General features: G+C 53.9%; 2 protein-coding genes across 7 annotated transcripts; both read right to left on the bottom strand.

Moving 5' to 3' along the window:
• Positions 1-81: 81 nt before the first annotated feature.
• OSCP1 (organic solute carrier partner 1) lies at positions 82-11,265 on the bottom strand. Of its 4 annotated transcripts, XM_051770946.1 has the most exons (12): positions 10,821-11,265; positions 9,398-9,427; positions 6,232-6,386; positions 5,176-5,343; positions 4,689-4,769; positions 4,070-4,173; positions 3,621-3,749; positions 3,053-3,122; positions 2,459-2,598; positions 1,807-1,874; positions 1,185-1,579; positions 82-649 (listed from the first exon to the last, which is right to left on the bottom strand). In XM_051770946.1, exons 1-12 carry the CDS (start codon positions 10,930-10,932, stop codon positions 260-262), a joined length of 1,842 nt encoding a protein of 613 aa, XP_051626906.1. In that variant the 5' UTR covers positions 10,933-11,265; the 3' UTR covers positions 82-259. The 4 variants fall into 4 exon arrangements, with proteins under 4 accessions (XP_051626906.1, XP_051626905.1, XP_051626903.1 ...); XM_051770943.1 differs by lacking the exon at positions 82-649 and having other exon boundaries at positions 1,316-1,531; positions 1,811-1,874; XM_051770944.1 differs by lacking the exons at positions 82-649; positions 9,398-9,427 and having other exon boundaries at positions 1,318-1,531; positions 1,811-1,874.
• Positions 11,266-11,394: 129 nt separating this feature from the next.
• On the bottom strand, positions 11,395-17,250 carry MRPS15 (mitochondrial ribosomal protein S15). 3 transcript variants are annotated; one of them, XM_051770949.1, is made up of 8 exons: positions 17,110-17,250; positions 16,277-16,339; positions 15,605-15,680; positions 15,224-15,272; positions 14,601-14,685; positions 13,712-13,770; positions 12,372-12,563; positions 11,395-11,618 (listed from the first exon to the last, which is right to left on the bottom strand). In XM_051770949.1, the coding sequence occupies exons 1-8, from the start codon at positions 17,156-17,158 to the stop codon at positions 11,433-11,435; spliced, it is 759 nt and encodes a 252-aa protein (XP_051626909.1). In that variant the 5' UTR covers positions 17,159-17,250; the 3' UTR covers positions 11,395-11,432. The 3 variants fall into 3 exon arrangements, with proteins under 3 accessions (XP_051626909.1, XP_051626908.1, XP_051626911.1); XM_051770948.1 differs by lacking the exon at positions 17,110-17,250 and adding an exon at positions 16,844-17,060; XM_051770951.1 differs by lacking the exon at positions 17,110-17,250 and adding an exon at positions 16,742-16,834.
• Positions 17,251-17,315: the final 65 nt, after the last annotated feature.

The raw sequence follows: 17,315 nt of genomic DNA on the forward strand, positions 1-17,315 counted from the left end.
TAGCAGCGGGACGGCAGCTCTGGCTAAAGGGTCTTTTGGCCCATCAAAGGAGGGACACGAACAGAGAGAGACCACGGAGCCTTTTAAACAGTTATTTGGGCTTATTCATTACAAAAATCATCCCTGCTCCTCCACAGGCACCGGCCCTGGGAGCAGCAGAGCACAGAGTCCCTGGGGGGGATGTCCTTGGGCGGGATGTCTGGTGTGGCAGTCCATCAAAGGGGCAGGTTCATCCCGGGTCCATCCTTGCCCTTTCACCTCACTTGTCCTTGGCCTGAGGGAACTCCCTGCGCCCCTTGTCACGGCCCCCGAAGAAGCGCACCCTGTGGATGGCCCGGAGCTGCTCCTCGATGGTGGCCCTGATGTCCACGTCGTCGGGGATGTGCACGTAGCGCACGTTCCTGCCGGTGACGAAGAGCTCGTCCAGGTGGGACACGGCGCCGCGCCGGTCCGTCAGGGTCACCTCGGCCAGGCGCACGTTCATGAAGGCGTCCACGCTGGTGACGAGCCCCGCGGCCGCGCTCTCGTCACGCAGCTCCACCGTGGTGACGCGGCCCCGCAGCCCCTGCAGCAGGATCACCAGGCTGTTCTCGGCGATGGTGCGCTCCTTCACCGAGTGGCTCACCTCCATGGCGGCTGGGGGACAGGGCTGCGGACAGGGATGAGGGATGGGGACACGGCTGGGGGGACAAGGCTGCGCTGGGACAGGGCTGAGGGAAGGGAACAAGGCACACTGCGCCTCCACACCCACCCGTCACACCCATACCTGTACACCTACCACCCCTTTCACGCTCACCTGCATTCCTACACCCCTTGCACTCGCTCAAACTCCCACGTGCACACACACTACCCCTCTCACGTTCATCTGCGCAGGTACCACCCCTCGCCCTCTCCTCTGCCCTCTCCCCTACACTCACCCCTCTCCTCGCCCGCTGCCCCCCTCCCCAGCCACCCCCCTTCTCCCTGCCCGCCCCCCCCCTGCACACTGGGCTCCTCCGCGCCCCCCCCCGCACTCTCACACACACGCACACGCACACACATACACACACACATACACGCGCACACGCACATACACGCGCACACGCACACACACGCACACTCCTCCCCGGTCACCCCCGTTCTCTCCGTGCCCCCCCCATCCCGTTACACCGGGAGGGTCCCGCGTCTCCCCCGCGCGCACTCACGCGCCCCTTCCCGCGCGCTCGCTCGCGACACCCCGCCCCCCTGCGCACGCGCGGCCCCACCCCTTCCTGGCGCGGGGCGGGGCCAACATCGCCCCGCCCCGCCCGCTGCTCCCGGGGCTGTCCCCGTGTGTCCCGGAGCTGTCCCCGTGTGTCCCGCTGTGTCCCGGGGCTGTCCCGGAGCTGTCCCCGTGTGTCCCGGTGTGTCCCGGGGCTGTCCCGCTGTGTCCCGGTCACAGCCCGTCCATCAGTGCCAGCAGGTCCTCGCCCTTCTCGGCGCTGCCCGGGCGCGGCTCCGCCACCTCCAGCTCGCCCAGGATGCGGGACAGCTCCGCCCGCCGGCCCGGCTCCTGCGGGACACACACCGCGCTCAGCCCCGCCGGGACCGGGACGGCCCCCTGGCCACCCAGCCTGCCCTGATGTTTGTCACCATTCCAGTTCTCTTAGTAAATAATCACCAGTTCCACCGGCCTGGCAGAAAATCAGCCATTAGTTACTCAGTGTACCTTACTTAACGTTACTTAAGTGAAATGGGAAAAAATGTATTTTTAAGTCACTATTCTGGGTGAAATTCAGCTCTTGGCAAGGCAGGAGTGGTGAGAACCAGCGGTGAGAAACACAAAACGTACCTGTGTGGCTTCGATGTTGATGACCTTGTAGGACAAGTCCTCTGGTCGGGTCTGTGCAGCGTGTCTGGATGGAAAACATGAAAAGGGGGGTTAATCCCATGAAGACATACAAGGCAATGATAAAAACCAGGTTTCATGAGGCTCCTGTAGGCCCACAGGATGCCCAGAGGAAGCCTACAGGGCCAGGCTGCACAGGGCTTGCAGCCACCTGGTCCAGTGGAAGGTGTCCCTGCCCATGGCAGGAGTGGAAATAAAGGATCCTCAAGGTCCCTCCCAGCCCAAACTATCCTGGGATTCTATGAAGTTTGGACAATGACCCTCATCCTACTTGTCAAATTAATGTATGGACCCCAATTTGGAGGCTTTTCCCTGTCCTACATTTTTCTGTTAAGTGCAGAAGAGAGGGAATATCTCTGTAGTTGAGATTCAAAGCAGGTAAGAACATCCTGCTTGAAGGGCTGGCGAGATGTCCCTGTCCCTGCAGACAGGACCAAGCACAGCTCCCGGCCAGTGGCACTGCCAGCAAGGCACCTGGAGCACAACAACAAAGGGCTAAACCCTGCTGGTCTGTCCCTAAAGCTGTGCAGGGCCAGCTTTGGTCTCCAGGGCTCCCCACGTGTCCCCCCAGAGCCCAGCCCAAGAACATACTCTTCCTCCTCGTCGGTGGTGAACAAATTCAGCCGAAATCCCGTCTCGCCACCAGCAGGTTTCTGGATGTCCAGACCCCCCAGCAGCCTGGCCAGGAAGTTCAGCTCCTCCTTGGCCAGAGGGTTGGGCACTGTGTTCTCCTGCAGGAACAGCAATGGGGGGTTACCAGGGAGATGGGGCCTGCGAGGAGTTCTGTTTTCTGATATTCCATAAATGTCCTTCAGAGCGATACAAACACACGTGTGTTGTTCCTGGGACAGGCTGTGCAGATAACCAGGAACTGCCAGATTTATACTGGAAATGGCTGCTGGAATTTACAGTCCCAGGACAAGGTAATTTTCCAGCTAAACTGAACAGCTGAGAAATCTGTACATCCAGCTTTGTTTTCTGAGGAGATTAAAAGAGAAGCAAGCACATCCTCGCATAAGCCTGTGGATTCTTTGGGAAAATGTGCCCTTCCCCTGGCTCCAAAGGGAGCAGGAAGGACTGGATGAGGCTCTGAGAGCAACAGAAGAGCTTCCTTGAAGTTACCCCATACCTGGAGACCAAGAAGTTGGCCAGTCCAACCAGTGACAGGACCGTGACAACACTGACCTTTGCACGGGATGCCACGTTTTTGGATGATCCCGCCATGTGTGTCTCCACTGGCCGACTCACACTGTACCTGGAGGGAAAAACACACAGGGAAGAAGCTACTGGGGTGAGGGACAGGAACTGGAGGGAGCAGCACAGGATCCAGGACTTTAGGACATTTTCCTGAAGCCTGTGAAGAGCTGCAATGAGAGGTTACGGCTCAGCCTGGTGGAGTATTGAGGCACTGAGGTGTGTGAGGGACAAAGCTGTAAGAGGGAACAGTGGATGGAACACAAACATGGAGAATTCCATGGATTTCTTGAACGTGGTTAAATTAAATCACATTTCACATAACATGCAGCACCAGGTGAGAGCACTCTTTACTCAGCTCTATTGGACACATAAAATCAAGTTTTGCTCTTTCCCACAGCTCTTTATACACACTGCCCACTTGTGTCCTGGTGCAGGGCAGCACCTTGTGACCAAGTCAGGCTGATAATGGCAAAAGAGGCAAAACCACACAGCTTCTGAACAGTCCATATCCATCAACATTTGGTTCAGGTTCCTACACAGGACAAAAATGACTTACATGTTTGTTCCAAGTTTGAGGACTCTGTCTCCATAAAGCTCAAAAGATCCTTCCCTTTGGGGAGTAACGTAATTCCCAGCAGTGGTGAACTCAGTCCTTTTAACTTCCACTCCTTTGTGATTGAAAATCCTTAAAACCAAGGCATTATTGAAACATTTAGTAGTTTTATTCCTGATTTTAGTACCTACTTCCTCTGCTTCCCACACAAGGGGAATAAAACCCTATTCTGTAAAATCTGCCTTTTACAGGATAAATTACTAACAGCCCATTTACTGGGACAGAGAATTCCAGAAGCAGCTCAGCATTTCATTGCTGGGTGACTTAGCCCCAGGTCATGCCCTTTAAATAGTATTTACTGGAGTTCAGCTCTCCCTGTGCCAGGAGCAGCACTGGGAGGGGGCTCCTGAGCCTCTGGGCCCCCAAGCAGCCCCAGGCAGGCCCCGACTCACCTGATGAGCCCTGGCACCTCTGTGCCCCAGGGGACAGGCCCCGAGATGGGCAGCACGAAGCGCCCGTTGGAGTTCTGCACTTTGTCCTTCAGGAAGATGGAGACCTGCAAAGGGACATCACACCCTGGGCAAAACCAGCCCTCTGACCCCACTGCTCTGGAGCCTCCCTGCCCAGGCTGGGGGGGGTCTGGATGGGTGTGCAGAGACTGTGACACCGAGCCAGCAGTGTGGGATTGTGTTTCAGAGGGTGAGAACTGATCTAAGATTAAAAAAATTGTATTAAAAAGCATGTCCTGTTCATGCACTTGAGTGTGATCAGTTTATTTAGAGAATATTGAGGCTTCAAGCTCAGGCTCTGAGTTTCATATCAAGTTTCTAAAAGGAAAAGCAGATTTATCAGCTAGCAAATCATACTGGCAGAGATTCCTTTTTTCATAACATATTAGAATTATTCAGTATTATTGTAGTAGATCCATGTGTGAAATTTGAGTGCAATTACAAGCACATCAGGATGACTGAAAAGCACAAGTAACAAACCCAAAACTGCAATGTTTGTAACCAAATCCCTCTGTATTCCAGCCCCAACTCCCTGCCATCCTCCCTGCCATCAGGCTCTTACCCTGATGTGCATGTCCTGAAAGAAAATGAGGAGCGTTTGCCTGATGAGCTGGAATTCACCATCAGGGAGGCAGTTGTACGTCTGGAAAAGGAAAACCACCACACAAGGCTTTGCAGGTGTTCATGTCCCACCCAGGGAAAGGGGGAAACAAGTGCCTCAGAATATTCTGATACACAGAATATACAGTATATTCTGATGCACTTGCAGGGGAAGTAGAGGTGCTGTAAGGGTGTAGTGATGTAATGCTCATCATTATCAGTAATTATGTCTGTGACTAAAAGTCTGATTTAATTTCTGCTGAAGTCAGTGGAGACTTAAATCAGGCTGAATAAGCAATATATTGATTTAAACTGGGCCAGCAGAAAAATACCACTTGACTCACAGACATGTACAATGCAGTATTTAGTCTCTAAGATTAACCTGAAAGAGGTAAAAACCCATGAAGCCAAACCACAGTGTGTCCCACCCTCTTTCTGAGGGCTCTTACTTCGATCAGCTGCCGGAAGGTCTCATCCACCTGGTTCAGAATGGCAGGGGACTCGTAGATGAAATCCTTGATGGCATCCAGGTGGTTGAACGTGACCAGCAGGATGTCCCTGGGCCGAGGGCACAGCAGCACTTGGTATTTGAAGGCCATGGTCATCAGGTCATAGAGCTGCAAGAGAAGGGAACGGAGCTGGGAAGGGGCTGGAGCAGCAGGAGCAGCTGAGGGAGCTGGGGGGGCTCAGCCTGGAGAAAAGGAGGCTCAGGGGGGACCTTCTGGCTCTGCAACCCCCTGACAGGAGGGGGGAGCCGGGGGGGGTGGTCGGGCTCTGCTCCCAGGGAACAAGGGACAGGAGGAGAGGGAACGGCCTCAGGCTGTGCCAGGGGAGGCTCAGGTTGGACAGGAGGAGGAATTTCTGCCTGGAAAGGGTGGTCAGGCCTTGGCAGGGGCTGCCCAGGGAGGTTTGGAGTGCCCAGCCCTGGAGGTGTCCCAGGAAGGCCTGGATGTGGCACTGAGTGCTCTGGGCTGGGGACAAGGTGGGGATGGGGCACAGGGGGGATCCATGGGCTGGGAGGGCTTTTCCAACCTCAGTGATTCTATGAATTTCAGCAGCCCTGACACCCAGGTGGAGGGCTCTCTGACAATCCTGCTCTCACCATTTTTCCCCAAATTGGCTGTGGATTTACTGTTTGCAGGAATAACTCCAACACCTGCAGCTGCCAGTGAGTGTCAGTACATGAACACAGACACTGACACACACCCTCAGAGGTGTACATTTTCAATTATATGAAAACATCCAATAAACTTAAACAATCCAATAAACTTAAACAATAAACTTAAACTTTAAACTTCTTAAAATCAAACACTGAGCTCACAAATACTCAGTTGTAAGGTAGGTGGTACCACCGTGGATTTCCCAACAGCTCCTTTGGCCGAGAACCATTTTCACAAAGGAAGCAAATGGAAAGAGGGCTGTTCTGAAATGGTAAAGCCAGGGATGGCTCTCAGCACAGAAGCTGGTGGGGGCAGCAGGGAAGCCCAGCCAGGAGGGGGGGTTACCTTGTCCATGCTGGCCTGGTTCAGCCTCATGATGGAGGCGTGGGCCAGCCGGTCGTACACCGTCCTCAGGGCCTTCTTGGAGTACAGCTCCTGGGGCTTGAACAGCTCCTCCATGAACTTCCTGTTGAACATGGTGCTGATGATGTCGTTCATCACTGCAAAGACAAGGAGGCTCCGTTGTTTGCTTCCCCCCACCCCTGGGGTCCATCCCACACGGACACCGGGGGCTGCCACGGGGGCTCAGCTGGGAGAGCAGGGGCAGGGCACAGGAGAGGGGACAGCACCTCCCAGCCCCACACTGCCTGGGCCCTGCTGGGCTGAGCCCGCTGCCATTCCTGGGGCACAAACCACCTGGGCTGAAGGCAGCACTCCCTGCTTCCCAGGGGCAACAAGGCTGGCTTTGCTGCCCTGGTTTTACAGCTGTGCTTGATACTTTTCACTTGTAAATAATGTTGTTTAGAGGCTGCTCTGACACATTATTATCTAGAAAACCTCCAGTTCTGCCTCCTAAGGCAACTATTCTGCATCACTCTTGAGCTCTGCAGACTGCAGCTGTGCCTGTTCCCCTCTGACACTGCCAGTCTATCTTTTCTCTCTCAGCAGAAGCTCCTGGATGACTCAGGGCTCTCTGTAGCCTTTATTCCAAACAGATTAAAACTGGCAGGTATTTAAGGAAGCATTTATATCCCTGGGATCTATGTCAGCCCATTCAGGGCTCTCACAGCTGCAACACCTGCAGGCACTGAGTGGCTCAAAGGCAGAACTCCAAACCTCCTTATGTGTGGTTCATGTTTTATGTGTAAATTTGGACCTGGAACTGTTTTGTGACTCACTGAAGAGTTTGTAGAGCTCAGGAGTGCTGAGTGTGAGGGCTGTGCTCTGGATATCCAGCTTTTAATGCACAGAAAATGGAAAACATTTTGCACTGGTTCAAGCAGATGCAGCATCTGAGCTTCTGTGCTGGATTGGACATTTTATTATCTCCCTGATAGACTCTGCAGAGTTATCACCAATAAACATTTGTTTCTCTGCCAAAAGAATGGTAAATGAAAATGCCAGGCCACACAGATTACTGGACAAGCAAGGATTTTCCTAAGCAGGTGACTGTTATTGAAGCCCACAATGCCAGGCAATCCTTGGGGATTAGAAAAATCTCAGAACAAGTAATAAAAAGAAAAGGAAAAAGAAAAAAGTGAACACAGAGACAGTGGTGGTGATCAGTGCTTTGAACTGCTGCCCTAATGATTCCCTGGGGGGTCAGACTCATGGCTTTTCACACCTGCCCTACACCAACAGCCACAAGAAAGGTCATGTCCCTGTCACTCCACCTCTTCCAACAGGATTAACTCCCTGGGAACATTGCTGGGAATGCTGGGAGCCTGGGCAGGGGCAGTTGTGAGGGCAGGGGCCTCCAGAGGTGATTCTCTGCCCTCCCTAAACCTGCTGGTCACAGGCTCCTCCTGCACTGGTCACACACAGCCCAGCAGCTGACAGGGCTCACTAGTCTGGGTTTAAGTACCCAAAGTACCTGAGCAGTGGGTTATAAATACACCTAAGCACAAAGAGGAAAAAAATCCCTTCTTCCTCCCTTCCTTTCTAATAAACTGTCCATAAAACAATCCCTACTTGCAATCTGAGGCAGAAATCCTTGCCGTTTCAGGGAGAAAATCAAATATTATTAGTATCTATTTCATTTTGAAAGGAATCAATTACAAAAACAAATAAGAACTTTAGCCTTATACAGCTATCAAGGAAAGCATTTTTAAGCTGCTTGTGTGTGCTGCCCACACAAAGGCTTCTCCTGTCTTTGCAGAGTCACAAATAACCCAGAACACCACCAGGAGACAGACACCTCCCAGTATGGTGATTTGTCAATGGAACTGAAGCTCTGTGTGAACCACACACCCAGTCTGACATAAATTATCTTCTAGAATTAAAACCCCTTGTGTGGGCTATAAAAAGAACCGAGAAAGACATAAAAGAAATCACAGTAAAGGGCAAATCTCACACAGTTTGATAATAAATCTGTCACATGGTCACTAATGACACAGCAAAGACCCCAGAGAGGCCCTGGGGAGCTGCACACACCAGTGTGGCCATGGCAGGGGACACTGCAGGGCCCAGGACATGGCACAAGCAACACAGCAAAAAGCAACTGAGCAGAGAGGGGGGGCATCCACTGGGGTGGGAGGAGGGAAACCAGTACAGCAACCAGGCAACCCCTCGTTGCTTTGGATGGGACAATATGGAGCATGTCATGAGACTTCTGAGATATTAAAGGCTGGAAAGGGGTGTTCTTGGAAACAGGATGCAATGGTAGCAAAAATAAGCTGGGGCAAACCCCAGGATATCAGTGTTTACCTGCAGTAAACATCAAACCCTGCCACAGGTGCTTATTTTGAAAAACATGAACCATAACCCCGATCTCTGGTAAGAAAGGGCTGCTCAGAAGGCCCCTGGGAGTTCTGCTCGTGCTCACTTAGCAAAAACCTGAGATTCAAGAGGTTCATTTCCTCACCCAGCTCTTCAGCACAGCCCTTGCTGGAGGCTCCTGTTCCAGGCAGATTCCAGAGGGAAACCTGTTCACAGCTCAGCTGCTCCCCTGCAACACCCTCGGGCTCAGTCCCACCCTGGGGATCATCCCAGGCAGGAGGAGCTCAGCTGAGGGGCACCTGCTCCTCTGGGATCACCCTTTGGGAGCACCAGCACGGGCTGGGAAGGAGAAAGATGGGAATGCCTTCAACCTTCCCTGGAGCTCACCTGTCCAAACCCTGAGTGGTGAGTTAGACAAGGCCTTGGAAAAATGGAGCTTGCCCAATATTCCTGCATTTCAGCAGACAAACAACCCCCACACTGCTCACACATTGCATGCTTGCATCAAAACAATGCCAGGGAAACACAGACTATTTTGACAGGAAAGACCATTCAGATAGTAAGTTTTGATCCATTTATAGTCTCTGTTAAACCAACAACTGATTTTTGAGGCAGTGTGATTCTGAGACGTTGCCTGTTTTCTCTCAAGGTGCATTCTGAGGCCCAGGTGAGCATCCCTGGGGATCTGTGACCCTGCCTGAAGGCTGCAGGAGCAGCCCCGGGGGTCAGGCAGGACGAGCCCCAGGTGAGCCCGTGGGGTTGGACTGGTGCATGCAGCCAGCAGTTACTGTACCTCGTTTCCTGTCCACATCTGTCCATTCATCTACACGAAGCATAAAACAAAACAGCATTTGAGACGTGAGAACAAGAGTTGCAAGGAGAAGAAAAGAAATCAACTAAAAAAAAAAAATAAAAGAGGAAAAAAAAAAGAAAAAGAAAAGCTAACTAATGGATTTTTGTCTCTTCTCATCAGCATGTGGCACTGGAGAATCCTGCCCTCCCCTTGGATAAAATCCTGCTGCTTCAAAGCACATCAAATTTTACCCTTTGCACAGAGCTTGGGAAGTTTTCGGTTGCATTTTTAAGTGAACAATATTTGAGTGAACAGCTTTAAGCACTAACAAACACTTTGGTGTGGACAAACCACATCTCAGTGAAATTAACACCCAGTTTTTGGGAAGATAAATATCCACGTGTGGATAAACTAGAACAGACCCAGTTCTCCTGCTGAGATACTCTGCCAAGAAGTAATTTAGTTTGAACTCCAAACTCAGCCCTGTATGAACAGCAGTAAACTTTTGTCAGATCATTCTCTCAGGACACACCATAAATAAATAATAACAAATTGCCCCCTCACAATAATATGATAATTAAACAGTGAACCCTTTGTTGTTTGGCACTTCATACAGGACAGGCAAAGGGATAAACATAACAACCTCTTCAATACCGGGCTCAAACCCAGTTGATTTTTTATTAAAGCATCCCAAAGCTTCCCCAGGCACATTCCCCATCCCACGACGGAGCTGCAAGGACTTGTAAAGCAAAGCTGTAGTAATTTAAAGTGGAAACCAAAGAGGTGCTGGGCTGTGAGCTGGAGTTTGGTGCCACAGGACTGCACAAGGATTTTGGCCAAATGCTGCTTGAGAGATCGTATAAAAACCAGACAAGGGTTTCGGGAGCCGGGCTCGTGTTATTTGAATTCAATAAAATTTCATATCCTGCTTCTGCACAGGTATTAGAAATTTATTCCTGGAAACTCCTTCCCATCGCAAAGTGACCTGATCTGCCCCAGACAGTTCCGGACCTGGGCTGGCATCACCAAACCCTGAGTTATTTTGAGCCCAAAAGCAAGTTTCCGAAGCTTTAACCCCCAAACCGAGCCCAGAAACACCGACGGGGCTCCAATCCCTCCTTGTCTGCGAGAATCTCCCAAAGCAGCCGCGGCGGCACCTCCGGGCTGTCCCCGCAGAAACCTCCCGGAGCCCCCCGGCTGCGGGACAGCACGGAGGGTTCGTCACCGCGGTAATTACCGCGATAATCACCGTGCCAGTTAATTGCCCCGGGGCGGCACCGACGGCACAGCGTGTCCGTGTGTCCCGGGCGGCCTCCCGGGAGCGGCAGCGGGGGCAGAGCCCTGCCCGGGGGCAGCGGGGGCAGAGCCCTGCCCGGGGGCAGCGGGGCGGCCGCGGGGGGAGCGGTGCCCGCCCGGCGCTCACCTTTGCGCGCCTTCTCCCCCGGGATGCTCTGGGCGCGCAGCCGCTGGTCCAGGATGTAGAGCATCTCGCCGCCCAGGTTGAGGAACAGCAGCGGCAGCGTCCGCGCCGACATGGCCCCGGTATGGCCCCGCTATGGTCCCGGTATGGTCCCGGTATGGCCCCGGTGCGGCCCCGGCCCCGCTCCCCGCCCGGGTCCCGCTGCCCGGCAACCGCCGCCCAATGGCGCGGGCCCGTCTTGGCGCGCGGGACGCGCGTGCGCGCGGGGCGGGGCCGGGGGGACATCCCGGCCTGAGGGGACACGGAACCCCCCCGGTGCCCCCCCCGGCACGGACACGGGCACGGGCACGGACACGGACACCTCCCACAGCCCAGGGGGCTCCAGCCTGGCCTGGGACGCTTCCAGGCGTGGGGCAGCCACAGCTTCTCTGGGCAACCCCTGCCAGGGCCTCCCCACCCTCCCCTTCCAGGACACCCCACCAGCCTGAAGTTAAACGTCCGAGCCACTGGAAGCACTCGCTGCCCTCCCCAGGCGCTCAGCTCGGCGTGGACACCACATGAGCACAGAGGCCTCGGGTCTTTGGGCACGTGTTTATTGTCAGGCTGGCTGTGATGCTACACGGGAGTTCCCTCCTGTGCTGGCTTCTCCTGTGCCAACTTCTCCTGCCCCTGCCCCTCCTGTGTTTGCTTCTGTGCCAGCTTCTCCTGCCCCTGCTGCCCCCGGGCCGCCCTCGCTCTCGCCTGCCGCTCTCTCTGCTTCAGCCTCTCTGCTGCTTTCAGCTTCTGCGCCTCCTGGTACACCTGTAGGAACAAAAGGTGAGACAGGGCTTGGTGGAGCTGCCTGCAGAGCTGCTCCCCGTGCAGGCTGCTGTGGGCAGAGCTGCTCCACCACAGGCCAGATCATCTCCTCCCTCTGCGTCTCCTCAGGGCTCCAGCCAGCCCTGCTCCAGGGGATCATCCAGGCTTATTCCACTAACAGAGAGTTACAGAGGTAGGAAAAGACCTCTGAGATCACAGAGTCCAACCTGTGACCAATCCCCACCTTGTGAACCAGACCAGAGCACTGAGTGCCACATCCAGCTGGCTCCAGTCCTTTGGATCCAGTGTCATTGATTCCACTTGAGCATTTACAGACCCGAGGCACAGCCAGCTTTTGGTTCTGCTCAGTTATACCAAGATCTACTGCACGCAGTACTTACACCCATGTATTCAGAGCAGACAATGGGTGCACTCACATTCCAATTCCAAACTGCCAGAAAATTATCTCATGTACCGATTCCCATACCAGGCTTTGAGGAAAAACCAGCTGGTTTGAAAAATACACTTTTGAGCAAACAAGTAGCACAACCTGGAGCGCCTGAACACAGCACATGTGTCACTGCCCATGACACAACCGTCCCTCGGGGAGCTCTTGGCTGAGCTTAGGCAGTTCCCTCCAGTCGTTATCAAACCCAAAGCCTGGATTAGGACTGGGCAATCAGGTCAGCCCTTTCTGTCCCAGCTGTGCCCTCCTCTGCAGCGGTGCTCTCCCAGCCCAGCTGCCCTGCTCCATACCTTGATGCAGAAGGCCTTCTTCACCAGCCAGCGCTTGGTGACGCGCCGTGTGTAGGGCGGGGGGAGGCTGTACTGGATGTCCAGCTGCTTGCAGGTGTTCTCGAAGGTGTCGTAGCGCACCCGCCGCAGGTACCCCAGCAGCTTCCTCCGCCTGTCCACGTCCATCAGCATCCGCCGCTTGTTGTTCTTGTCCTGCAAAGCACCCGGGGCTCAGGGCCTGCAGGGGCACTGCCCTGCCACCCCCAGAAATCACTGAGAGCAGACTGGGATGGGGCTGAAAGGGAACGACCGGGTAAAGGACAGGGCCTCAGAACAGCTTGTCTGAGGTGCTGCGTGTCGGGTCAGCACAGGGAGATCCAGGAAGATTTCATTTACTTTGCACTGGAATTGCTTTCTCTGTTCTGTGGCTGCACCTTCCCCTTCCTCCCCGACCCTGAACTCTGTTTTCAGCTTATGTGCAGTTTCAGGTGGTGGCAAAAGCTGCAGGGAAGGTCTGCTGGCTAAAACCTGCTGCCCCTGAAGTGTACTGCTCCAGAATAACAGAGGCATTTACCTTCGTTTGGCCAGAAATCAAATGGGAAAATAACCCATGACTTGGCTCTGTCTGACTGTCTGGCTGTTCTCTGGAAGGGAATGTGAGCTGAGCCACACCACTCAGGGCAACCCCTCATGGGAGACATTTCCCTGTCCTATAGGAGTGATTTGTGTAAAGCACAGGCTCCAGCAGAGGAAGTATAAAAGGTCTCTTTGCTGGAACACTTGGTACAGCTTCTAGCTTGTAATAAAATCTGAATTCTGTTCTGTTTTACCCTTCCAGTTTTCACGATTAACAAACAATTACACACTTGTTAATCCACTTCCCACCTTTTGCCCTGCATAAAGAACCTTTAGTAACTTTTATTGATTAACTCAGTTGTGATGTTTCAGATTTGGGCCCGAACCCAGGTAGCTGCAGGCAGGGAAGTGGCTGTTGGGACATTCACACAGCCCTGCCCACCAAACCTTTCCATGAGCAGCACCAGGAGAGACTTCGCTTTGTCTTTCACTGCAGCTCCTGCAGTGACACAATAATTAGTGAAAACTAAGCAGTGAAGCCACATCTGCAGGGAGGAGAAGTGGAGCTCAACTTGCCCAAAGGACTCTGCTCAGCCATTTCCTCCAGCAGTAACAAACCTGAACACCCTCCATGCCAGCTCCCCACACTGGCACCAGGGAACAGCTGGAACCATTTCATAAACCTCCTTAGGAAAGCCACAATCCCTGAAATTAAAGTCCTTTTGTTCTAAACCAAGAAAACCACCCGAGCAGCTGCTGGGTGTGGGCTCAGATCCCCGAGTTACCTTGGGGTGCCTCTGGAGGTGCTCCTCGAACATGCGGATCCTGGCAGTCAGAATTGCAACTGCGAAGAACAGAGTGAGCTGAGTGAGAGCAGCAGCCTTCCCAGGTGATCCAGGATCCTCTGCCCTCCCTGAAGCTGCCAGCTGAGCACTGCTGCTCCTGGGGGACCCACAGCACCACGGCAGACACTGCCCACCAAAGCACAGCACACAACCTGCAGAGCTGTAACTGTTGAGGCTGCTCAGTTAGAAGGGAAAATTTTAACAACAGATCATAAAAATTTTATCTGTGAAATTCCTCTTGCACTCAATTCCCAGTGATTTTACATTCATTTCACCTCATGTGGCTCAAGCTCTGGAGGAACAGAAAACAATAAAGGTGTTTTTTTAACAAGAGCACCAGGCCAGCTCTTTGGGATTTCGGGCTCTGGAGGGAGCTGCTGGTGGCACCCTGAGGAACTGAAGGGCTTTACTGATGATGAGGAAGTGCACCTTGGTCAGTGCAGCGTGGCCTTTGTCCCTGCACTGTCCCCACTCCAATGCAAAGGGAAATTTGAGTTCCATGGCTAAATCTGGTTCATTCTGGTAACAGATGCAGCTCAGTGCTTCCTGTCCCAGGGGCACTCCAAGCAGAATAATGCACACACTGCCTTTGGAGGGTGGATGTGGAGCAGGAATTTGGAAGCACCCCAGCAGCCTCTGCCAGAGCATCCACTGCCTCTGCAATGCTCCCACACCCGGAGCAGCCCCCCAGGGCATCCTGCCTCTTGAGTGCTCTCCTGGAGGAGATTCTCCTAAATTATACAGCCAACTGGAAGTGCTGGGGTGGCAACAGCTGAATAAAGGCAGAGGTGTTTCATCTGCCAACAATATCCTTCCCTGTTAAACTTGCCTTGCACCTCAAAGGAGCCGTTGTCGCTGGGAGACCTCCTGACCTTCTCCACCAGCTGCTGCGTCTTGATTTTCATCTTCTCCTTCTGTGGGTCACAGGAAAGAGCTTGTCACTCTCTCAGGAACACTAAAGGTCAGAGACACCAGCTCCCTCCACAAACACACAGGTAAAGGCTTTGCATTTAAGAGCTTTACTCAGTGGTTTTACATCCTTTTAAGCTGAAGTGACAACCAGCAAGGAGCGGCGAGATCTCTGTGCCACTTTATTATCTGTTTGTTTTCTGGGCATACAAAAGTAAAAATAGCTCGAAGAACATCTGCTGTCCAGTGCACTGGTTTCTAGAACACAGGAGGCCAACCACAGGCAGCAACAGAACACAGCTCACCACCCCAGGACTGCTGAATACTTTCTTCTCTCATTTTAATGTGCAATTATTATCCTAAAGAAGACTGTGGGGTAAATTCTAGAAGCGCACAAGAATTATCAATCTCATGTATTTAATCACCCCAGATGTGCAGTCACTTAAAAATACAGTAACTGAAAGGTATTTAACAACACAGACAGGTCTCACACAAATGTGCTCACTACATCTATTTTTTTCCCCCAAGCAGAATGACACTGACCTGACTTGCCATTTCCAGGGACAACATCCTTCTCACTACATCATCCACGCTGCAAGGAGACAGCAGATCAGTTTATAAGCTACAATCAAGTCTATATAGCAAAAGAAATGAGCTCAGGTTTTCAGAACATACTCACTTTCCTCAACTTTAATTTACTCTACAATGGAGTAGAGTACTACTCTCACAGGGAGTAAACAAAGACCTCCCACAGCCCTAACCACTGACTGTGTCTGTAATTTGACTTTCAAACTGACTTTGCGATTTTTGTGCCCACAGAGCATTAATTAGTTAATTACTGAGCAGGTGACTGCATCCACATGTGGTTCTGTGTAAGACACAAAGCTCTGGAGAGAAGAGCCATTCCCTCTCCCTGTGTCATACCTGTTCATTACTGGGAGATTGGCATAATCCTTCTTCAGCATGGTGGGAGGGAGGTCATCCAGCTGGCTGGGGATGTCTACAAAGAGGAGGTAAACGTTTGAGGAAGAGCAGGACAGAGCCAGAGCTCTGAGCTGGCAAACTGGATCAGAGGAAAAATGCTGCAGAGGAAACTGTGCTCCAAACAAGACAGGAGAACTGAACAGATCCAGCCAAGCTGGCAGGAATTGAGGGAATAAAACAGGTTCAGCCTCTTCCCTTCAGCACTCTGGACTTACAACGTACTGTACGTGGATTTACAGAGTCCACTGAGCTCAGAGATCCCAGCATGGTTTGGGTTGGAAGGGACCTTAAGAGATTATCCAGTGCCACCCCCTGCCCTGGGCAGGGACACCTTCCACTGTCCCAGGTTGCTCCAAACCTCGTCCAACCTGGCCTTGGACACTTCCAGGGATGGGGCAGCCACAGCTTCTCTGAGCAACCTGTGCCAGGGCCTCCCCACCCTCACAGAGCTCCCACTACTGACAATCACTGATTTTCCCACATTCAGGAGCTGCTGAATCTTCTGGGTGACTTCTGAGCAAGGAATCATTTCTGGAATGATTTCTGTGCCCTGGGGGTACAACTCTGAGCACGTCAACAGCACAGCACTTGGCCCCGTGGGTCCTGACCTACCTTTCCTCCTCCTTGTCACAGGTCTGGCATAGCCCCTGGCTGCCTGGAGAGCAGGGCTGCAGGCTGGGGGGAGAAACAAAGAGTTACCAGACTCGTGTGCTCGTCACACACTGCTCAGCCTGTGCAGGGGCAGGGCACTGAGGCTCCCTCTGAGCAGTGACCGGGGCTGTAGTGCCAGGGCAGGCAGGACAGCTCAGCAGGGCTCTCACACAGCTGTGCCCACCCGAGCCCCACGGCTGGGCACGGAGCAGCAGCACAGGCTGCAGAGCGGGAGGGCTGCCCTGCACAAATGTGGTTACTGAGAGACTTTAAAGTGAGGAATTAACCCCAGTGACGCCACGAGCGAGGTGCAGGGGCTGCTCTGGGCCCCCAGTGCCAGAGCTCAGGGCAGCCACCCCTGGGGAAACCTGTGTGTGACCCCGGTGTGAGCACTCATCATCGGCCTGGACCGAGTCCTTCCTTGACCTTTCAGGAACAAACTCTTCCCGCTGCTGTTCCAGGCCCCGGGAATCGAGTTATTGCCCTGTTCCTCCACCGTCTGCAGGCGCAGACCCGGCAGTCCCTGACCTGCCTCACAGGGGCCGAGGGGCCCGGGGGGCTCAGGCCGCCGGGGTCCTGTCCGCGCCCCGTGGCCCCTCGAGGTCACCCGGCTCTGTCCCCTCTCAGGTGTGTGGCCCCGAGTGGCCCCCGGGCCACCTCCGGCCCCGGGACCGCCCCTTCCCTGCACCCTCAGCTCCCGCCGCGGCCCATCCGCCGCCCGCTCCCCCATTCCCCCGCCGGGCCCCGCTTCCCCTTCCACCCCCCGGCCCTGCCGCGCCCCCCGCGCCCCTCACCGGCCCTGCCCAGCGCGGCGGCCCCGCCGCGGCCCAGCAGCGCCAGCATGGCCGCGCTCAACGACACGCCGCCATGGGCGCCGCCATCTTGCCCAGGCGCGGCGGGCGAGCGCCGAGACGGGGCGGGGCGAGAGAGCGAGCGCCGAGCGCGTCGATGGGAGTGCCAGTCCCCACCCCGGTCCTCTCCCGACCCCTCCCGGTCCAGC

This window comes from Manacus candei, unplaced genomic scaffold, assembly GCF_025592945.1.
Source record: "Manacus candei isolate 608988 ecotype Guabito, Panama unplaced genomic scaffold, ASM2559294v1 h1tg000127l, whole genome shotgun sequence".
Taxonomy (NCBI): domain Eukaryota; kingdom Metazoa; phylum Chordata; class Aves; order Passeriformes; family Pipridae; genus Manacus; species Manacus candei.

Coding starts and splice junctions, on each gene's coding strand:
- OSCP1 (XM_051770946.1), bottom strand. CDS start 10,932: ATGTCGGCGCGGACGCTGCCGCTGCTGTTCCTCAACCTGGGCGGCGAG. Junction 9,428..10,820: donor GGGGGAGAAGGCGCGCAAAG/GTGAGCGCCGGG, acceptor TGCTTCGTGTAG/ATGAATGGACAGATGTGGAC. Junction 4,770..5,175: donor CCTTCCGGCAGCTGATCGAA/GTAAGAGCCCTC, acceptor TTCCTTTTCCAG/ACGTACAACTGCCTCCCTGA.
- MRPS15 (XM_051770948.1), bottom strand. CDS start 17,045: ATGGGGGAGCGGGCGGCGGATGGGCCGCGGCGGGAGCTGAGGGTGCAG. Junction 13,771..14,600: donor CGGCTCCTTTGAGGTGCAAG/GCAAGTTTAACA, acceptor TGTTCTTCGCAG/TTGCAATTCTGACTGCCAGG. Junction 11,619..12,371: donor AGAAGGCCTTCTGCATCAAG/GTATGGAGCAGG, acceptor TTGTTCCTACAG/GTGTACCAGGAGGCGCAGAA.